General features: G+C 32.7%; 1 protein-coding gene across 7 annotated transcripts in view; it reads left to right on the top strand.

Moving 5' to 3' along the window:
* The window catches only part of CYLD (ubiquitin carboxyl-terminal hydrolase CYLD), a 125,797-nt gene that overhangs the window by 66,516 nt on the left and 38,004 nt on the right, over positions 1-21,277 (top strand). For 4 of the 7 annotated variants that reach the window (XM_075295462.1, XM_075295466.1, XM_075295465.1 and 1 more), the window contains one exon: positions 16,651-16,921. In XM_075295462.1, coding sequence (XP_075151577.1) covers positions 16,651-16,921 — 271 coding nt within the window. Of the gene's footprint in view, positions 1-16,527; positions 16,922-21,277 lie in introns of all 7 variants that reach the window. The other 3 variants (XM_075295461.1, XM_075295463.1, XM_075295464.1) reach the window with 1 other exon arrangement.

Raw genomic sequence — 21,277 nt, 5'->3', positions numbered from 1 at the left:
CCACCAAGCGGTTTTAAAACCAGGAAATTTAATGCCCAATTGTACTTTTTAACTACAACTCACGAAATTACACCCTCTCGTGGGAGAAAAAATGAACTAAAAGTAAAGAACAAAATCATTAGCGCCAAATCATGACCATTCTACCCATAGAGTACACTGAAAAAACAGTGAACCCTTTTCCATTGCAAAATGAACTGAACTGTAGTAATATTGACCATGATTTAGCCCTTAAGATTTTTTCTGCTTGTCTAGTTTAAAATTCTGTTAAATTTTAGTTCATCTATGGCATTGTATTTTAGTTCAATTGTACACCACCATAAGATATACATACCCCTACCAAGTTAAGAAACCTGTATTAATTTGGTTAACTTGACTATTTTTTGGGAAACCCCATAGTAAAAGTTCGTTAACAATATCTTTAAAATGTCGACAAATAAACTATTTTTAAATAAATCTTTCCAAAATACAGAGAAATTAAATAATTAAAGGAAACACAAACCGCTATACTATTATGCAAATCTTCATACATTAAAAATAAACATTATTTAAGCAAATGTACTTTATTATAAAAACTTATGAAGAAAGTTCATAATACAATGGTTTTTGTAAATAAAAATTATGGCCGCGTGGAACAAGACAGTAGTTTGTTTTAACTCGCCGTTTGAACATTTTGACTTATCCTTAGTTCTTTATTGTAAGTATATTTTGCAAACATCTTGCTGAAGAAATGGAAGGAGTAATGAAAATTATAAAAATTTACCCCATGTAATTAAAAAATATTAATCATATTAGCTTTTAACTTACTTGGGAGCATTTTATAAAATGGTATAAGGATTTCAACTTTTCTTTGGTAAACGTATCTCATAAAATTTGTAACAGGAAACAATTAGAGAAATAATGAAGTAAGCTATTTTAACTCAAAAAACTGTGTTGTTGTTGATATGAAGGACATAGAAAAACTAAATGTTCTAGTTCAAAGAAAGCCAACAATTTTAAAGAGAACTTACCAATTCTCTATTAAATTATATGCTGAGGGAAATATACAAATTTGTGCAAATTCATTTAGGGTTACTCTGAAATTAATTTTTTTTTACATTAAATTGGTTTTCAAAAAATTCTTATTAAAGTAATAATAAAATAAGGTATTAAAAACTGTGTTTTTGGCGATATAAAGGTAATAATTACGTAAATATTTTAGTTAACAGAAAGCCAAATTTTTTAAAGAAAATTTACCAATTCTCTATTACATTATACGCCGAAATATAAAAATTTGTCCGAATTCATTTGGGGTGCTCTGAAATTAAATATTTTTTACAAGGAAAACATTAAACTGGTTTCAAAAAAAAAAAAAAAAATAATTAACTGTAATAATAATAATAAAAACATATCTTTAAAAGGAAGCTACATTTTTAAAAAGAAAACTTACCAATTTACGATTAAAATATAAGCTGAGGTGTTCCAAATTCATCTCGGATTACTCTGAAATTGAATATTTTTGTACATGGAATAATATTAAATTAGATTTCTATAAAACAACTTCAATATACTTTCCATTCCAACATGTTTTTTTTTCAAGATTGAACATTTTTTCAAGCTTCCGATCACCGTCGTAAAGGCACATCAGTTTAAGAACGATGAAAAGTTTAACTTAAAATTAACAAAACCTTCATGAAATGTTATCAACCGATTTTTGACAAAAATTTCCATAAATTTAATTACATGTGAACTAAAAATATTACATTGAGAAATATTCTACCAACTATAGGAATTGCCAGTAAGAAATTGCTATCCGCTTTCAAGTTCATTTTTCGTAAAAAAATATTTTCTCATACAAAAAAATCACTTATGCACTTATTATTTAGAATGTACTTTACATTTCACAAGTAGTTTTATAGTATGACAAACGAATTTTTACTACCACACTGGTAGAAAAAGTGTCGTTAACCCTTTCACTACTGATGTCCACTTAGAAGGACATTCGAAAAAGACACCAAATTCTATTTTCCCACTTAGTTTCGATTTATTTCTCGATGTTATTTTAAAGTAGAGGCTTTCATTTAAATAAGCTATATATATTGTCCATATTGGTGAGGTCTAAAATACATTTTTATAAACTTCTTTAACAATAAAAGAAAAATACGAAAATTTGAGACAATTTTCGTACTGTGTGTTTGTAATAAATGGACATTTATACAAAAACTATAGCTGATATTTTTACGGGTTCTTTTTTGTATTTTTTCTCACACTTTGAAAGATATTATAGGCCAAATAGCGCTTATTTTCGAAAGGTCATTTGGTCACAATTCAAGAATCAAGTTTTCAGAAGAAGCTCATATAGCTCTTGAAGTAATTGAGGTAGGTTTTCAAAATGACAATTTTTGTTTTACATGCTGTTAGCACAAGTAAAAAAATAAGAAAAATAAAAGTTTTTATCATTAGGTTTATTTCGGTAGTGAAAGGGTTAATACGATGAATTTCTACGTTGTATTAACGAAATTCTTCATTAAACGTCAGCCAACGTAGCATTTCATTATAACAACGTAATTTTACGTTATATTTACGAAACCCTTTATGGAATACATTTCGTAGTATTAACGAATAATTACGTTGCTATTACGTAGCCTTTTCGTTGTATTAACGAATATTATTCGTTGTATGAATGAAATTTATTACGTTGTATGAACGAAAATCATTCATTGTATGAACCCAGTTTTCTCATTGTATGAATGAAAGGCGAATGTTGTATAAATGCACACAAACGTTATATTAATGAAACCCAACCAATTATTGCATTTAAGTGTAGTCATTGGTAGTGTATTATTTTTTGTTAAGATCTTTGAAATAGGATTTATATACTCGTACAGTACACTGTTAGAAAAATATGTTTTTAATATGTTCCGATATAAACAAAATGTGTTTCGGGCACAATTTTTAAACACAATATATTTAAGTGCAAACATGTAATGTTCCTAAACTAACACAAAATGTTTGGGATACATATGTTAATATGTTAGAATATATTATGTTTGGGGCATGAATGTTTCATAAAAATAATATGTGTGAATGTAAACATATATAAATTTACAAATTTCGAGTAAACATATATATGTTGTGATACTTTATTCAAAGAGCGCCAGAGAGAGAGAGAGTTAGTATAGAGAAATAAATAGAGATGGAAACCGGGATGGTTGAATAAAAAGATATCAACATAACACAGCGATAGAATGAAATGAGAGCAATTTCTGTGAAACCGCTTGTATGTTGGTTCGGAAAACTGTTTCATGATAAGGCCATAAATTTTATATGCTTAAGTCTAATTACTATTTAATTTGAATATTAGAATGAGTATTCAGAATAAAGAGAATATACATTCGGAACCAAGAGAATAGACATTTGAAAGAAAAAACAGCATATTTGTATTACAGAAAAAGATGCGAAGAACTCAAAAATTTCGTGGTAGTGAAAATTATGTGAGGGAATAAGCACAATCTTCTTTGGGGAATTCTTCCAAACAAATACTATTTTTGGACTCAAAATGCTTCCAAACATATAATACGCTCAGATAAAACAAACATATTAATGTTTCTGCAGTATCCAATAATATATGTGTTTCCTGCAAAATATGTTTGGAACATATGTTAGAGAAGCGATTTTTTTTGAGGGTGTAGGAAATAATATTTATTGATAAATTAAGTAATTTAATAATCATATAGTGTAACTTTCACTTAAGAAAAAAGCCTCTAATTTCTAAGACCAAAAAATGATAACGATTATCATCGCCGTGTCCATTTATCCAATTTATTTTTGCAACCAAGGTTCATTACGGTAATTGTTCCGCCTTCTTCACTGAAACTTCACTTCCCCGTTGCATTTTTTCTAAAGATTAAAAATTTACACTAAATTTCTTGCGAATATACAAAACACACCAATTTTACTCACCCACCATCTATGTTTATTATTCACAACGAAACTGTAATAAGCCTGTGCAATCTTCAGCAAAAAGAACGTAAATGTTGTTAAGGTTTGCCCATCAGACAAGTTTCCTGTTGAACTTTTTACCGTTTGTTTTTCAAGACGCACACGCAAACATGTGTTTACTGCCATGCTTAGATGTGTACTTACCAGGGATGGAGACTACAATTTTTAAGAAAGTACAAAAACGGTATCTTTTTTTTAGCGAAAAAGTACTTTTCACTAAATTTCAACAAAAAATTCATTGTCAAGAACTCCTTTAGACTAAATTTTGTTTATCAACTCCTCAATTTTAAATAATTTACAAAGACTCTTCTTACAAAGACTACCGTAGTATTGTAATCGCAGTTGCCACAGTAGATAGAATTCTTCCAAAAATAGTAAAAATAAAAATAAATTTTTGACACAATTTTCTACCGAATAAAATTTTGGAAAAATTTTCTATAGAAATTTTGACAAAATTTTCTATAGGAATAATATTTTGTTTTTTGTTTTTTGATCTCAGCTTAAAGCCATGCATTGACTAAACTACAAGTGTAGCTTAACCAACAGAGGAAAAGTATGCTTGTCAAATTTATTTGGGCAAAGCCCTATAGACTGCAAGATGGTTGGATGTACAGCTGTTTCGGAATTACCACATTCCTCATCAGCATCCTCTACTTGCAGCAAAACTATCAACCAATTATCAGAATAAATTCGGGTAATTCACTCAACCCAACGTGAACTACACTTGAACCTCCCGAAAAAGGGTTTGATAGTCGGCTACTGCCTAAACAAATTTGCCAGCATATCTCTTTTCCTTTGCCAAACTCAAATCATCGATTTGTATGTATTTGGCTGGGTTTGTTTTTGAGCGTGCTTCCTCTATCTTCATTCGTTTTGTTTGTTTTTGTTGGCTTCTCTTCAATCGTTATTGTTGTTTTTTGTTTTTTGATCTCAGCTTAAAGCCATGCATTGACTAAACTACAAGTGTAGCTTAACCAACAGAGGAAAAGTATGCTTGTCAAATTTATTTGGGCAAAGCCCTATAGACTGCAAGATGGTTGGATGTACAGCTGTTTCGGAATTACCACATTCCTCATCAGCATCCTCTACTTGCAGCAAAACTATCAACCAATTATCAGAATAAATTCGGGTAATTCACTCAACCCAACGTGAACTACACTTGAACCTCCCGAAAAAGGGTTTGATAGTCTGCTACTGCCTAAACAAATTTGCCAGCATATCTCTTTTCCTTTGCCAAACTCAAATCATCGATTTGTATGTATTTGGCTGGGTTTGTTTTTGAGCGTGCTTCCTCTATCTTCATTCGTTTTGTTTGTTTTTGTTGGCTTCTCTTCAATCGTTATTGTTGTTTTTTGTTTTTTGATCTCAGCTTAAAGCCATGCATTGACTAAACTACAAGTGTAGCTTAACCAACAGAGGAAAAGTATGCTTGTCAAATTTATTTGGGCAAAGCCCTATAGACTGCAAGATGGTTGGATGTACAGCTGTTTCGGAATTACCACATTCCTCATCAGCATCCTCTACTTGCAGCAAAACTATCAACCAATTATCAGTAGTTTAGTCAATGCATGGCTTTAAGCTGAGATCAAAAAACAAAAAACAACAATAACGATTGAAGAGAAGCCAACAAAAACAAACAAAACGAATGAAGATAGAGGAAGCACGCTCAAAAACAAACCCAGCCAAATACATACAAATCGATGATTTGAGTTTGGCAAAGGAAAAGAGATATGCTGGCAAATTTGTTTAGGCAGTAGCCGACTATCAAACCCTTTTTCGGGAGGTTCAAGTGTAGTTCACGTTGGGTTGAGTGAATTACCCGAATTTATTCTGATAATTGGTTGATAGTTTTGCTGCAAGTAGAGGATGCTGATGAGGAATGTGGTAATTCCGAAACAGCTGTACATCCAACCATCTTGCAGTCTATAGGGCTTTGCCCAAATAAATTTGACAAGCATACTTTTCCTCTGTTGGTTAAGCTACACTTGTAGTTTAGTCAATGCATGGCTTTAAGCTGAGATCAAAAAACAAAAAACAACAATAACGATTGAAGAGAAGCCAACAAAAACAAACAAAAGGAATAATATTTTGACAAAATTTTCTATAGAAATAACATTTTGACAAAACTTTCTATAGAAATAAAATTTTGACAAAATTTTCTATAGAAATAAAATTTTGATAAAATTTTCTATAGAAATAAAATTTTGACCAAATTTTCTATAAAAATAAAATTTTGATAAGATTTTCTATAGAAATAAAATTTTGAAAAAAAAATTTCTGGAGAATACAATTTTGATAAAATTTTCTATAGAATAAAGTTTTGACAAAATTTTTTCAATAGAAATAAAATTTTGTAAAAAACCATTAGTAAATAAGTTTGTTAAAGACTTGCTCAAAATATTTTGCCAAAACTATTGTACCATAAGTCTGATATCGGCTCAAAACTGTATACACAAAAAGTACTAAATCATTCTCGGGGGTACTACGGTACTGACCAAGGTGAAAAGGTATTGGAAAAAGTAGTATAGTACTGCATTTTCCATCCCTGGTACGTACAAATTACATAGACGCTACAGACCAGGACTGCCAATTTTGCCGATTTATCGACATTTTGACGATTTTTTACTCACAAAATGGACAATTCCGATTTTCCCGATTTTTACGATATTAACTCCGTACTTTAGACACATAGTTAAGGGAGTTAAAGTTTTTACATTTTGAAGAAATTTTTGAAAATATTAAAATAAATTTGAAAATTTTTTGGGAAAAAATTCGGACAAAACGTGGAGTACTTTGGCTTTTCGGGTTTTGTCAAAATTCGTACAAATAATCATGATTCTTCCACACTCCACAGCAAACGTAGAAAGCAAAAAACTAAAATTAGATTATAGTTGGAGAATAATTCATTGGAAGGAATATTCTGTTCAAAAAATAACCTGAAATGAAATAACTCAAGTTGTTTTAATATCAAAATTGATAATGATTTACTCAGAATGTGCAATAGAAACTTTTACTAATTATGATAAAATTCTAGTACAGTACAAAAAAAAAAAAAAAATAACCACATATAGACGTATCTATCGGAAACACCATAAAAAATCACGTGTTTTGGAAAACACGGGACTTTTTCTTGAGTTTCAAAATATTTACTGAAATAATAGAAATATTTTAGAAAAATAGATTGTTTATACAAAACTTACGAAATATTTTTGTTTAACCAGAAAGCGATTTTTATGTTAGGTTAGGTTAAAGTGGCTGCCCGATTTAGTTAGTTTTCGAGTTAAGGAACACAGAGTCCAAGGATTTTATTGCAGGTTGACTGTCTGAGTATATATTAATGCCAACATTTTTTGGATCGCTAATGTTTCAGCCTGAAAAGCACTACAGTGATTAGGTAATGTTTTCTCTATTCGAAGTTCCAGATCCTTAGAATATACTCCGAAACGCACTAGTCCATCCAATTTGAAGCTATAAGTGTAGAAATCTATATAGGGTTTATTCCCTTAACATTTTATGTTAATGTTATTTGTATACAAAACTGACTTCTTTATATTTTTTTATTGAATATGAAGTAAATATATGTTTTGTATATGAAGTAAATACTTTTGTTTTGTGTTTACCCAAAAACTATGTTTAATATTAATATTATTTATATTGCCGATTTTTTTGACGATTTTTAAAATGCAAGTGCCGATTATGACGATTTTTATCGAAAAAAGTGACGATTTTTCTCGAAATTTTACTGGCAGCCCTGCTACAGACGTATTAGAGAGAGTATGGAGAGACGTTTTAGAGAGAGAGAGAGATAGAGAGTGCGGAGAGGCAGAAATACTCAATATTACCATTCGTATTATTAATGAACATATTTCATTAATATGACGAAATATAACAATTTAAAATTTATTTTTTAACGATCCATATCATTATATTAACGATCGATTTCGTTTTATAAATGAAATTTTCAATTCCAGTTTCGAAGTATATAAAACGACTGTTTTAAGGGCTAAAAGTTCCTGAAAATTACTCTCTATGTGCAAATGATTATAATAATTTCATCTTGGAAAAATGTTTTATTCTAATTCTTGAAAAAATTACAAAGTTAATATTCGTAATATTAACGAAACGTGTTTTTTTTAGTTAATATAACGAAATACCAAAACGCAAAATTGTCTTTTAACGATTGATTTCGTTGTATTAACGATGACTTTCGTTCTTATAACGAAAAATTTCGTAATATTAACGAAAAGTAATCAACGAAGCCCGTTCTTTAATAGTACGAAACATTTTTCTACCAGAGCAGTTAAGAAAAATTTTAAGGAAATTTCCATCGTATTTTGTAGGTCATGAACTAACATAAACCATTCCTACTCAAAATTTGTAAAATTTCCTTTCGAGTAGTTAATTTTCGTTGAAAATACCAAAAATGAACTAAAATTCTGGAAAACGATTTTTACAATAATTTATTACAAATTTATTGTAAACATCTTTTTAAATTTACGAGACCCTTTTTTGTGTTCATTTTTACTATTTTTGGGAATCCTACGACAATTTTCCTTTGCGTTAGTTCATATTGAACTTATACAGTGCTGCAACCACATTCCCTGTTGAAAATAAACCGTAATTATAATGAACATACAAATATTAAAACCAAAATTTTGAAGATTTTTTGATAATTTAAAATTTAAAAAAAAAAATTGAGTTTTCGCCTGTTCAAAACATTTGCAACTAATATTAAGTGTCACATATTAAATATAATTAAAATTTTTGTAACTTTTTACGATAAATGTTAATAGTTGATACTATAGCCATGCCGTTGGATTACTTCTGCGCAAGTTTTTGCCATTAGTTAGGATTAAATGGTCAATCATATCCTATGGTTCAGGTTCAAATAGATTTCGTAACCCTTTTGCAAAAATTTCGTACCAATTTTTCATTTTACAGCTTTCCAAAGCTTGTTTTATGACTTTTACTTTATGCGACTGAAAATTCTAGTCAAGCACCCGCAATTTTTCATCGGAAACAAAAAATTATACATATTTGTGGCAAATTTTATTATAACTTGATGGTGTTTGTGAAAATAGCCCAAAGCAAATTTTCACAAACACCGAAAAAAAAGTGAACTGTTTTATAGGAAGAATGAACTACCTCGCACGAAAATTGAATTAAATTTTACTCCACATTTTGAGATTTCCACAAAGCGTTGTTAAAACCAGGAAATGTTAATGCCCTGGTGTACTTTTTAACTGCAGTTGACGAAATTACATCATCTCATAGAAGAAAAAATTAACTAAAAGTAAAGAAAAAAATCATTGGCGCCAAATCATGACCATTTTAACCATACCGTAGTTCATTCTTACTATTTTTGGGAATCGTACGAAAATTTTCATTTGTTTTAGTTCATATTGAACTTATGTGTACGGTCATTGAACTTTATATACACGTTTAGTTCATAACATTTTTGAAACATTCTAAAAAAAGTAAGATTTCATTAAGCTGTGGAAAATTTCGATAAAAAATAATAAAATTTAACTACAAGCAAATAAATTTTTTCCGATAAAAATAAGTTAAATATAGCGTTAGTTTAACTACGGAATTTTTTTTCTGTGAAGTTTATATTCCTTAAAGTGGATTAATTAAGAAAAGTAATCGTGAAAAAATGGCCACCATTAGAGGAAAACACTTCAGCTTTCACACACCGAAAATTATGTTGAGATCGTTACCCATTCAAAAGTTTCAAAATTATTTCCAAAATAAGCGATTTGGAACCACTGTGCACCGTCTGTTCTCCGTTTGACACCACATGTGTGTTGATTCAATTTCACGAACGTGATTTTTTCTATGGTTTTGTCAACTTTGAGTAATAAATAAGGCTTTTATGGCCAAATTTGGCTAAATCGGGCGATACATATATATGGGTGCTATATATAAATTTGATCCGATTCAATAGCGTTCGTCCTTGTGCACTACCAAATGTCATCATAATCAGTTAATAGTTGTGACCGCAACCCTGCGAGCAAGAAATACATGGACAGACTGACAGACGCCAAGGGCTAGATCGACTCAGGAGGTGATTCTGAGTCGATCCGTATATGTTTTATGGAATCTTAAATCAATATTTTTGTTAGGCACATTCTTTGGCAGATCAAAGTTATCATACCCTGACCACTATGTGCTTTAGGGTATAAAAAGGGACAACCTTAAAAAACAATCATCTAAAATTTCTGGAGCTAGCTAAATAAATACACGAAAACTTTTATTAGTATTTTCTTACTTTGAATATATGAGATAAGTCCCCGGTCTAACAAAGAAAAACAATTTTTTTTGTCAAAATTCGTTTTTATTATTCAACATAGTACCCTTCAAGAGCGATGCAACGATTATAGCGACCTTCCAATTTTTTGATAACATTTTGTTAGTACTCCTACGGGAAGCAATTCGAAGCCCAATCCATGAATTTTTGCCATCGTTCTCAATGACTTGTGGCACGGTGCGTTGTCTTGGTGGAACAACACTTTTTTCTTCTTCAAAAGGGGCAGTTTTGCCGCGATTTCGACCTTCAAACGCACAATAACGCCATATAATAGTCACTGTTGATGGTTTTTCCCTTCTCAAGATAATCGATAAAAATTATTCCATGCACATCCCAAAAAACAGAGGCCATTACTTTGCCAGCGGACTTTTGAGTCTTTCCACGCTTCGGAGACGGTTCACCGGTCGCTGTCCACTCAGCCGACTGTCGATTGGACTCAGGAGTGTAGTGATGGAGCCATGTTTCATCCATTGTCACATATCGACGGAAAAACTCGGGTGTATTACGAGTTAACAGCTGCAAACACCGCTCAGAATCATCAACACGTTGTTGTTTTTGGTCAAATGTGAGCTCGCGCGGCACCCATTTTGCACAGAGCTTCCGCATATCCAAATATTGATGAATGATATGACCAACACGTTCCTTTGATATTTTTATGGCCTCTGCTATGGATTTTTTGATGTTTTTGTCAGTAACCACCTCTTTCGGGCGTCCACTGCGTTCACCGTCCTCCGTGCTCATTTCACCACGCTTGAATTTTGCATACCAATCAATTATTGTTCATTTCCCTGGTGCAGAGTCCGGAAACTCATTATCAAGCCAAGTTTTTGCTTCCACCGTATTTTTTCCCTTCAGAAAACAGTATTTTATCAAAACACGAAATTCCTTTTTTTCAATTTTTTTTCACAATAACAAAAGTTGCTTCACAAAAGACGCTCTATCTCACAAACTAATTAACTTACAGACGTCAAATTTTGACACGAATCATTTGAAGGTTGGTACTATATAAAAATAATATGCATTTAATACTAGCGACGCCATCTATGTGTCAGACCGGGGACTTATCAGCCAACCTCTTATGTTAATGATATGTACATTGAAACAAATTATTGATGTAACATGAAAGATTAGGGAACATAGATTTGAAGACACAAAATATAACTGACATTAAGACCAATATAAGATGACCGTATTATTACTAACGTAATTGCTTTTCATATATGTCTCATTTTTGAATATAATCCTTTTTAATTATAACAATTTTTCGGATTTGATCAGATTCAAACATATCAGCTCTTTTAATATTCACGCGTGTTTTTTCAATTCTCTGTATAAGATGGTTCACTATTTTTCCTGTGTTCTAACTCAAGTCCACTAACAAACATTTCGTGGGTGATCCGATATGTAATTAGCCTCACCCCCTGCACTGATAAAAAAGCATACTCGGTTCCAAAGATTTTGTCTTTACTTTAAAAAATTTGGTATTGATTCCGAGCCAAAGAAGCGGAGAATACAAGTAAGGATACTTTTAAGACACAATTCTCTTTTAAATTTAGGTTTTGTGCACTTGCTTCTAGGAAGCAAATTTTAATTTTTCGCTTTCTCAGCTTTTTTTCTTCATATGCTATCAAAGTCCTTTAAAAACGAGTTAACGGCAACTTTATTTTCCAAATTAGGACTCGACTTCCAGTAGAAATTATGCTATGTTTGAAGTAAAAAACTTCTTTAAAATAAAGTTTTGAAAAACATGTCCTATATTTGAACGATTTTTTGCTTTGTAGTCAAGATGCAAAAAGACAACAAATTTAAAGACAATTTCATTAAATTTAAAGAATTTTTCTAAATTATCAAGGTCAAGCCTATAAATTTTTTCTTTCATGTTAAGATACCCATTTTTAAGTCAAATCACTTAATTATAAGCAGGGATCCGGAGCGGTCCATTTTTTTCGCTCCGCTCCGCTCCCGCTCCGGAGAAAAAAAAACCGCTCCGCTCCTCGCTCCGCTCCGAGAAAAAAAAAATCGCTCCGCTCCACGCTCCGCTCCGCTCCTCTTCGAGAAAATTATAGTACAAACATTGTATTATTTGTTCAATTGAGTTTTATTTTATTTAGAAAAATCGGGCGGTACATATATGGGAGCTATAGCTAAATCTGAACCGATTTCGATGATTTTTTGCACATATAGTTAGTGCTATAGAATATTACATTTCGCCAACTTTGAGTAAGATCGGTTATAAGGGTTTTATGACCTAATTTGACAAAATCGGGCGATACATATATATGGGACCTACACAGTCTTACACAAGTTTACATACGGTTTAAGAAATTGTATTTTCTTTAATTAATAAAATTTGCATATATATGCTTTAGATTTTGTAAATTAACTTGAAAAACAAAGTATTTGTCAATTTTCAAGAAGATTTTTTTAGTCTGGATTATAAACAACAACAAGAAACATGTTTAGTTATAAGGTAAAAACCTCAAGGGTATGTAAACTTATGTGAGACTGTGTATATCTAAATCTGAACCGATTTCGATGAAATTTTCAGACTTAAAGGGTGATACAGAAGATTTTTTGTGCTAAATTTGACGACGATCGGTTAATAAAAAAAGTGCAACGTGACCCCATTCGTCGAAATCGGGCAATACATATAGTATATGGAAGCCATATCTAAATTTGATCCGATTTCTTCCAAATTCAATAACGTTCGTCTTTGTGCCCAAAAAAACTCCCTGTACCAAATTTCATCAAAATCGGTTAATAATTGCGACCGGAATCCTGTGAACAACAAATACATGGACAGACGGATGGACGGACGGACGCCAAGCGCTAGATCGATTCAGGAGGTGATTCTGAGTCGATCGGTATATATTTTATGGGGTCTAAAATCAATATTTCTTGTAGGCACATTTTTTGGCAGATCAAACTTATTATACCCTAACACCTATGTGGTTTAGGGTATAATGACTTTAAAACAATGTGTTGAAATATTTTATTAATTTTGAAGATTTTTTCAGAAATATTAAATCCATTTTGACTTCATTAAAACGAAATTTGCATTCATGTTAGGATACACATTTTTATGTCGAATCACTTAGCTATAAGGACAAACAGACTTCATTGAAAAGTTTAGAGACTTTTAGACAAGGAAAAACTTTTTTTCAGAGAAATACGTCTTCTATTCTAAGCAAAATTCGTATTCGTATTTTAAGCATGTGAAATATTTGGCCTCCCGACAATATTCTTTGCGGTGCACCATCTACTATTTAATATATGATAGAAACCAAATTTATGAAAATGGACCAAATTCTGTTTGGTCTGACCATCGGACCAAATTTAAAAATTAGAAATCTTTTGGACCAATTTTGGTCCGATCGGACCAAAACGGCAACGCTGATTGGAATTGAAAGTCTATACACAGAGTAGAAGTAACTACTCTCGGAAAGTTTTTTTTGTTTTGCAACAGACGTAGAGAAGAGGTTTTGTTATATTTGTAATGTGTGTATGTTTATGTTTGCAACAACCTCCATCGACATCAGTCCGTGGTATACCTACGAATATTCTTACTCAGATCTAGTGTTACCTAATTTCGCTTTTTTCCCCTTTATTGTATAATAAATATATATGCGCACATTTTTCAACCAAAATTGAAATTTTAATTAAATTTTCGAGAACTAATATCAGAAATAAGAGAATGCTAGGATATAGTACAATAGTAAAGCAAATGTGAATGAAAAAAAGCATGCCCGGTTCCAAAGATTTTTTCTTTACTTTAACAGTTTGGGTATTAATTCCGAGCCAAAGAAGCGGAGAATACAAGTAAGGATACTTTAAAGACGTAATTCTCTTTTAAATTTGGGGGCTATGTACTTGCTTCTAGGAAGCAAATGTTAATTTTTCATTTTTTTTAGATTTTTTTCGTCAGTTGTTATCAAAATCCTTTAAAAACGAGTTAACGAGTTATTTTTTTCCATATTAAGACTCGACTTCCAGTAGAAATTATGCTATGTTTCAAGTAAAAAGCGTCTTTAAAATAAAGTGTTGAAAAACATGTCTAATTTTTTAACGATTTTTTGCTTTGTAGGCAAGATGCAAAAAGGAAACAAATTTAAAGACAATTTTATTAATTTTAAAGAATTTTTCTTAATTATTAAAGTCACGTTGACCTTACCTCAAAAATTTTATCTTTCATGTTATGATACACATTTTTAAGTAAAATCACTTAATTATAAGGACATTACAACTTCATTCAAAAGTTTATTGCCTTTTGGACAAGAAAAAAAACTTTATTTTAGAGAAATGCGTCTTCCATGTTAAGCAAAATTTGCATTCTTATTCTAAGGACATGGAATCTTCGACTTCACGACAATATTTTTTTCAGTGTAGAAAACTAAAAAATTAAATATAAATAAGATCGTTTAATTGCATTTATTTGACGTTCATTACAAACATCTTTGTTGTTACTGTTGTTACTTTTACAACACATACTATATATATATTTTGACATTTGCCGTTTTTGTGTTTTCCCCAATGTACGTACGTACAAAAATACATATCGTACATTTTAAACGTTTACTCACACTACGCTAAGTACTAGCTAAATTTGAAATTACCTACACAGTGTAATTTCAAAGTTACATATTTCATTCAAGTAATATTTTATTCGGAGCGGAGCGGTTTTTCATTTGGAAACCGCTCCCGCTCCGCTCCGGATTTTAGAAATGCCGCTCCCGCTCCGCTCCCGCTCCGGCAAAAAAAAAGGCTTGCTCCGCTCCGCTCCACGCTCCGCTCCGCTCCGCTCCGGATCCCTGATTATAAGGACAATACGACTTCATTGAAAAGCTTATCGACTTTTGGACAAGGAAAATAACTTTATTTTAGAGAAATGCGTCTTCTATGCTAAGCAAAATTTGTATTCGTATTTTAAAGACATGAAATCTTTGACCTCACGACAATATTTTTTTCAGTGTGCTTTAAGAGCAATTCGGCTAAATTTGCGTCGAATTGGACTTGTTTTTACTGCTTGTAGAGCATGGGAGTATTCTTGCTTTATAGGCTTAGTACTTATCTGATCACCCACGCAAACTATTGTTGTCACCAAAGATAAAAGAAGTTAAAGATTTTATTAATATCTAAACGTCTTAAATATCTTAACATTTAAGGCTCCAATTGCGTCATCTTTCCCCGCCAGATCTACAGTGAAGATTATGCAAATGTTGACTCGCTGGTACTGAAACTGTATAGCTGATAATGGATATAGGAAATTCGGAAAACCCCACAGGCAATCCTTGTTTAAAAGAATAAATTATCTTATAAACAAACATTTGTACATTAGGTTAGGTTAGGACAGGGGGCAGCCCGATGTATCAGGCTCACTTAGACTATTCAGTCCATTGTGATACCACATTGGTGAACTTTTCCCTTATCACTGTGTGCTGCCCGATTCCATAAAGAATGAATTAAAATGAAAATGCATTATAATAAAAATAAGCAAAAGTTGAAATAAATTAAAATTAATCTTTTTATACTTTTCTAAAGGTGACTAACGCAGCCTTCTGGAAGAGCAAATTTCATCTAAGCGGTTGACCACAACCGTGCAAATATTTGTCCATATCGTTCCTCAATTATATATAGCTCCCATATAAACCGACCCTCCCAAGATTTAACTTCGGAAGCATCATGAAGAAACAAAATTCATCTGATGAAAATTAGTTCATATCGCTTCATAATTCATATCGTTTTATATAGAAGAGTCTCCTCATAAAACCATCAAGAACTAATGAGGCTGTCAGTGCTTATTTGTTAATTTTTGCAGAGAAATTGTTACAAAGAGTGTTGATGGATTTCAAATAAGAGTTATTTTGAAGTTTTGAGGCATCTCTTTTGACAGGGGTATCTTTCATAAGCACTTTATTTTTCTGTTTATTGTTTGTAGGACCTTTTTTTTGCTAAAAAAAATTGGTATATTCTTTCACGTTTGTGGGTTTATTTCATTTTCTATTTCGGATTTTTATTTCATTAATATGTGCGTTTGTATTATTTAATTTTTTGTGGGGCTTTATACTGAATTGGTGTGTTAGATTTTGTAGAGAAGTCTGGCATTTGCTTCTGAATTGTCTTTGGGTACAACAATTTCCTAACATTTTTATGTTAAGGTTTGCATGCACTACAGTAAATACTTTATACTCATCCGTTTGTTTACACCTTGTCCATTGTATTCAATCAATTAATCAATCCAGATAACCAAAAGAATGCTGCCCGAAATAGTAGTTATCCTTCTCAGACATGTTATGAAAATTATGATAAATGTAAAAGTCAACCACTATATGCTAATACCTCCAATGATGATATGATTGATACAGATGCCTATGATACGCCTAATGGACTTTTACCAGCAGTTCTGGATGGAAGCTTTACGGAATATTCACCGTTAGAGGAACTCGACGACACTGGTCTAAGTGTTGGCTCGATGGTGGAGGTGAATGTTCCAGAAGTCGAAACACATTTATATGGCGTTATACGTTGGATTGGTGTCCCGCCGAATGCGAATAAAAAAATGGTTGGTGTTGAATTGGAAGAAGATTGTATTGATAAACAGTTATTAACAACGGATGGAGGTTTCGATGGCATTTCGTAAGTATTTATTTTATTTTGAATCAATTATATAAGAAACAGAGATAATTAGAATAAAAATAACGACATTTCAACGTTTTCATAATTAGAATCAACTTTGCAAATTCACCTGCTTGCCTCAACTTTTACACTCATGCCATGTTAGTGGTGTAGTGGGTAGTATACCCGCGGTTCCTATAAATGAGTCTCACGTTCGACATGGTTGGCCATTTTTAAATTTAATTTTTTGTTTTAATTTAATTTATTATCGTATTTACCAAGCCTTATAAAGGCCTTATACAGTTACTTAACCCAACATTTTAAAAACTACTCAAACAACTATCTTAAGCTCTAAAACGACAATGTATGTACGGCTTAATGAGAATATTGTTAAAGAGTTTCGGATTTTTTTTAAGTTAATATCGTGAACTGTTTCCAAGTTATTCCAATATATGTAGCGGAAGTGCCTTAAGTTTGAACATAATGGTATATCTCGCATAGTCGAACTGATAGAAAAACACCCAAGTGCAGATTTGGATTCAGCGTCCCAAATTACCCTAAAAAATAATATTAAATTCTTAATAAACTGAACCATAAAAAAATAACTTATTACATAACAGGTTGGCTGAAAATCCCCGGTCTAACAAAGAAAAACACTTTTTCTTTGTCAAAATTCGTTTTTTTTTATACAACATAGTTCCCTTCAAGAGCGATACAACGATTATAACGACCTTCCAATTTTTTGGACCAATCGAGTCCTCAGGAGTGTAGTGATGGAACCATGTTTCATCCATTGTCACATATCGACGGAAAAACTCGGGTGTATTACGAGTTAACTGCTGCAAACACCGCTCAGAATCATCAACACGTTGTTGTTTTTGGTCAAATGTGAGCTCGCGCGGCACCCATTTTGCACCGAGCTTCCGCATATTCAAATATTGATGAATGATATGACCAACACGTTCCTTTGATATCTTTAAGGCCTCTGCTATCTCGATCAACTTCATTTTACGGTCATTCAAAATCATTTTGTGGATTTTTTGATGTTTTCGTCGGTAACCACCTCTTTCGGGCGTCCACTGCGTTCACCGTCCTCCTTGCTCATTTCACCACGCTTGAATTTTGCATACCAATCAATTATTGTTCATTTCCCTGGGGTAGAGTCCGGAAACTCATTATCAAGCCAAGTTTTTGCTTCCACCGTATTTTTTCCCCTTCAGAAAACAGTATTTTATCAAAACACGAAATTCCTTTTTTCCATTTTTTTCACAATAACAAAAGTTGCTTCACAAAAGACGCTCTATCTCAGAAACTAATTGACTTACAGACGTCAAATTTTGACACGAATCATTTGAAGGTTGGTACTATAAAAATAATATGCATTTAATACTAGCGACGCCATCTATGTGTCAGACCGGGGACTTATCAGCCAACCTGTACAAACACTTACACATTAGAAAATGTTATTTTTGTATGGAAATCGCGATTTATATCAATTCAGTAAATCGTGAACAAAATCAAAAGTTGTGCACCGATTATGATGAAATGAAGCTCATTTAATCCGAAATATATGTAACTAACTGTTTCTAGACAAAGACTGTGATTTTTGTCGATTTTTTTTTTATTTAACTCATTTTACAACCAAGCCGAAATGGCCATATACGGTTACAGGGATACTCAAAATAAAGAATTACATTAAATTTACTTAAAAAAAATTATAAAAATAATTAGGACTACAATCAAGGACTGCAAAAACTTGACATTATTACACCTTATTACTAAGTATATATCTTAAAATTTAAAAACAATGTAAGCACGGCTTAAAAAGAATATTGTTTGGGAGTTTCGGATTTTTTTCTAATTTAATATGGTGAACCGTTTTCAAGTTATTCCTACCCAGCGAAAACTAGGTAACCACATTTCATTACAATTTGCATTACCAGTAGTAAAGCTGCCATTACACATTTCATTATATTGCGGTGATTTATAGTGACTAACTTGTAATGACAATAATAAATACTTCTTGGTAATTTTCGAATTGTTATTCTCAACATGTAATGCATTTGGCTGTTAAAGGGTGATACGGTCAAAATTTGGTCAAGCGAAAACGCGTGTAAATCGGTGAAATCGTTTATTTAAAAAATCAAATTAAATTTCTTTTTCAAGTTCAATTAGTATAAAATTCAGAAAAAATATTCAGTTAGGCTTTCGCTTTTCCAAATCCGAATTGCCGGGCCTCACGCTTGACACCTGCCATCAGATTTTGTACAGCCACATTGTCCACCTTCTTCGCCGCAGAAAGCCAGTTTGCCTTGAACTGCTGCTCGTCCTTAGCAGTTTTTTGGTCTTCTTTAGGTTCCGCTTGACAATAGCCCAGTATTTCTCAATTGGGCGGAGCTCTGGCGTGTTGGGAGGGTTCTTGTCCTTGGGAACCACCTGCACGTTGTTGGCGGCGTACCACTCCATGGCCTTTTTACCGTAATGGCAAGATGCTAAATCCGGCCAAAACAGTACGGAACAACCGTGTTTCTTCAGGAAAGGCAGCAGACGTTTATTCAAACACTCTTTCAAGTAAATTTCTTGGTTGACAGTCCCGGAAGATATGAAAATGCTGCTTTTCAAGCCACAGGTACAGATGGCTTGCCAAACCAGATATTTCTTTGCGAACTTTGACAGTTTTATGTGCTTGAAAATATCTGCTACCTTTCCCCTTCCTTTTGCCGTATAAAACTCCTGTCCCGGATGCTGATTGTAGTCGGCTTTGACGTAGGTTTCGTCGTCCATTACCACGCAGTCAAACTTCGTCAGCATCGTCGGGGATCGCGCTTTGGCCGTCGTATTTTGTTTATCATCGCGATTTGGAGTCACTACCTTCTTGTAAGTCGAGAGAGAGGTTAGGGTTTCGCTTGAAACTACCGGCAACTCTCTTTGTCGTCTCAGCGGCTTCCGGTTTTCGATTTCCCCCCGATCCAGACTTCCTGGCTGTCGACAAACGTTCCCCAAACACTTTAATTACATTTGTAACGGTTGATTTGGCAACTTTTAGCGATTTTGCCAGCTTTGCGTGCGAGTAGCTCGAACCGTCTCCGAAGCGTGGAAAGACTCAAAAGGCCGCTGGCAAAGTAATGGCCTCTGTTTTTGGGATGCGCATGGAATAATTGTTATCTATTATCTTGAGAAGGGGAAAACCATCAACAGTGACTATTATATGGCGTTATTGGAGCGTTTGAAGGTCGAAATCGCGGCAAAATGGCCCCATATGAAGAAGAAAAAAGTGTTGTTCTACCAAGACAACGCATCGTGCCACAAGTCATTGAGAACGATGGCAAAAATTCATGTATTGGGCTTCGAATTGCTTCTCCACCCATCGTATTCTCCAGATCTGACCCCCAGCGACTTTTTCTTGTTCTCAGACCTCAAAAGGATGCTCGCAGGGAAAAAAATTGGCTGCAATGAAGTGGTGATCGCCGAAACTGAGGCCTATTTTGAGGCAAAACCGAAGGAGTACTACCAAAATGGTATCAAAAAATTGGAAGGTCGTTATAATCGTTGTATCGCTGTTGAAGGGAACTATGTTGAATAATAAAAACGAATTTTGACAAAAAAATGTGTTTTTCTTTGTTAGACCTGTTATTGCAATCAAATTTGCCTGAGTTTCTGGAGGTTTGCTCCTACCTTGAGGATTAAGTGGTTTTTCAAAAAGACGGCAAACCCAAGTATACTTACAAAATAGTAAGGAAATAGTTGTCGGAACACAGTTCTCAAAGGCTCAAAAGGCTATCACAAAGCCCCGATTTCAATCCCATCCAGAATTTATGGTCTCTGGCTAAAAAGTGCTTGAGATTACACCAAAAAGCACCAAAAAATAGCGATGAGATATTGAGCCAAGTTCAGCACAATTAGTCGGATATTCCAAAAGAAATAATAAAAAAATGTAGTAGAAGTATGTCAAGACGACTTAAAACCATAATTAGAAATAAAGGACTATGGGCTAAATACTAAGACATTGGATTTTAATGTATTCCATAAATTGCAAAACTGGATTCAGACTTAAAAAAAAAATTATTTGCTTGTAGTTAAGTTTTATTATTTTTTGCAAAACTTTCCACAGTCCAATGAAATTTTCGTTTTTTTAAGTATGTCTCAAACATTTTATGAACTAAACGTGAGTATAAAGTTCAATGACCGTACACATAAGTTCAATATGAACTAAAACAAATGAAAAATTTCGTACTATTCCCAAAAATAGTAAGAATGAACTACTGTATGGTTAAAATGGTCATGATTTGGCGCCAATGACTTTTTTTCTTTACTTTTTGTTAATTTTTTCTTCTATGAGATGATGTAGTTTCGTGAATTGCAACAGGGCATTAAAAT

Source organism: Haematobia irritans, chromosome 2, assembly GCF_050003625.1.
Source record: "Haematobia irritans isolate KBUSLIRL chromosome 2, ASM5000362v1, whole genome shotgun sequence".
In the NCBI taxonomy this organism is placed as follows: Eukaryota; Metazoa; Arthropoda; class Insecta; order Diptera; family Muscidae; genus Haematobia; species Haematobia irritans.
The sequence above is the reverse complement of the archived record's forward strand: the minus strand, read 5'-3'. Positions and strand labels throughout refer to the sequence as shown.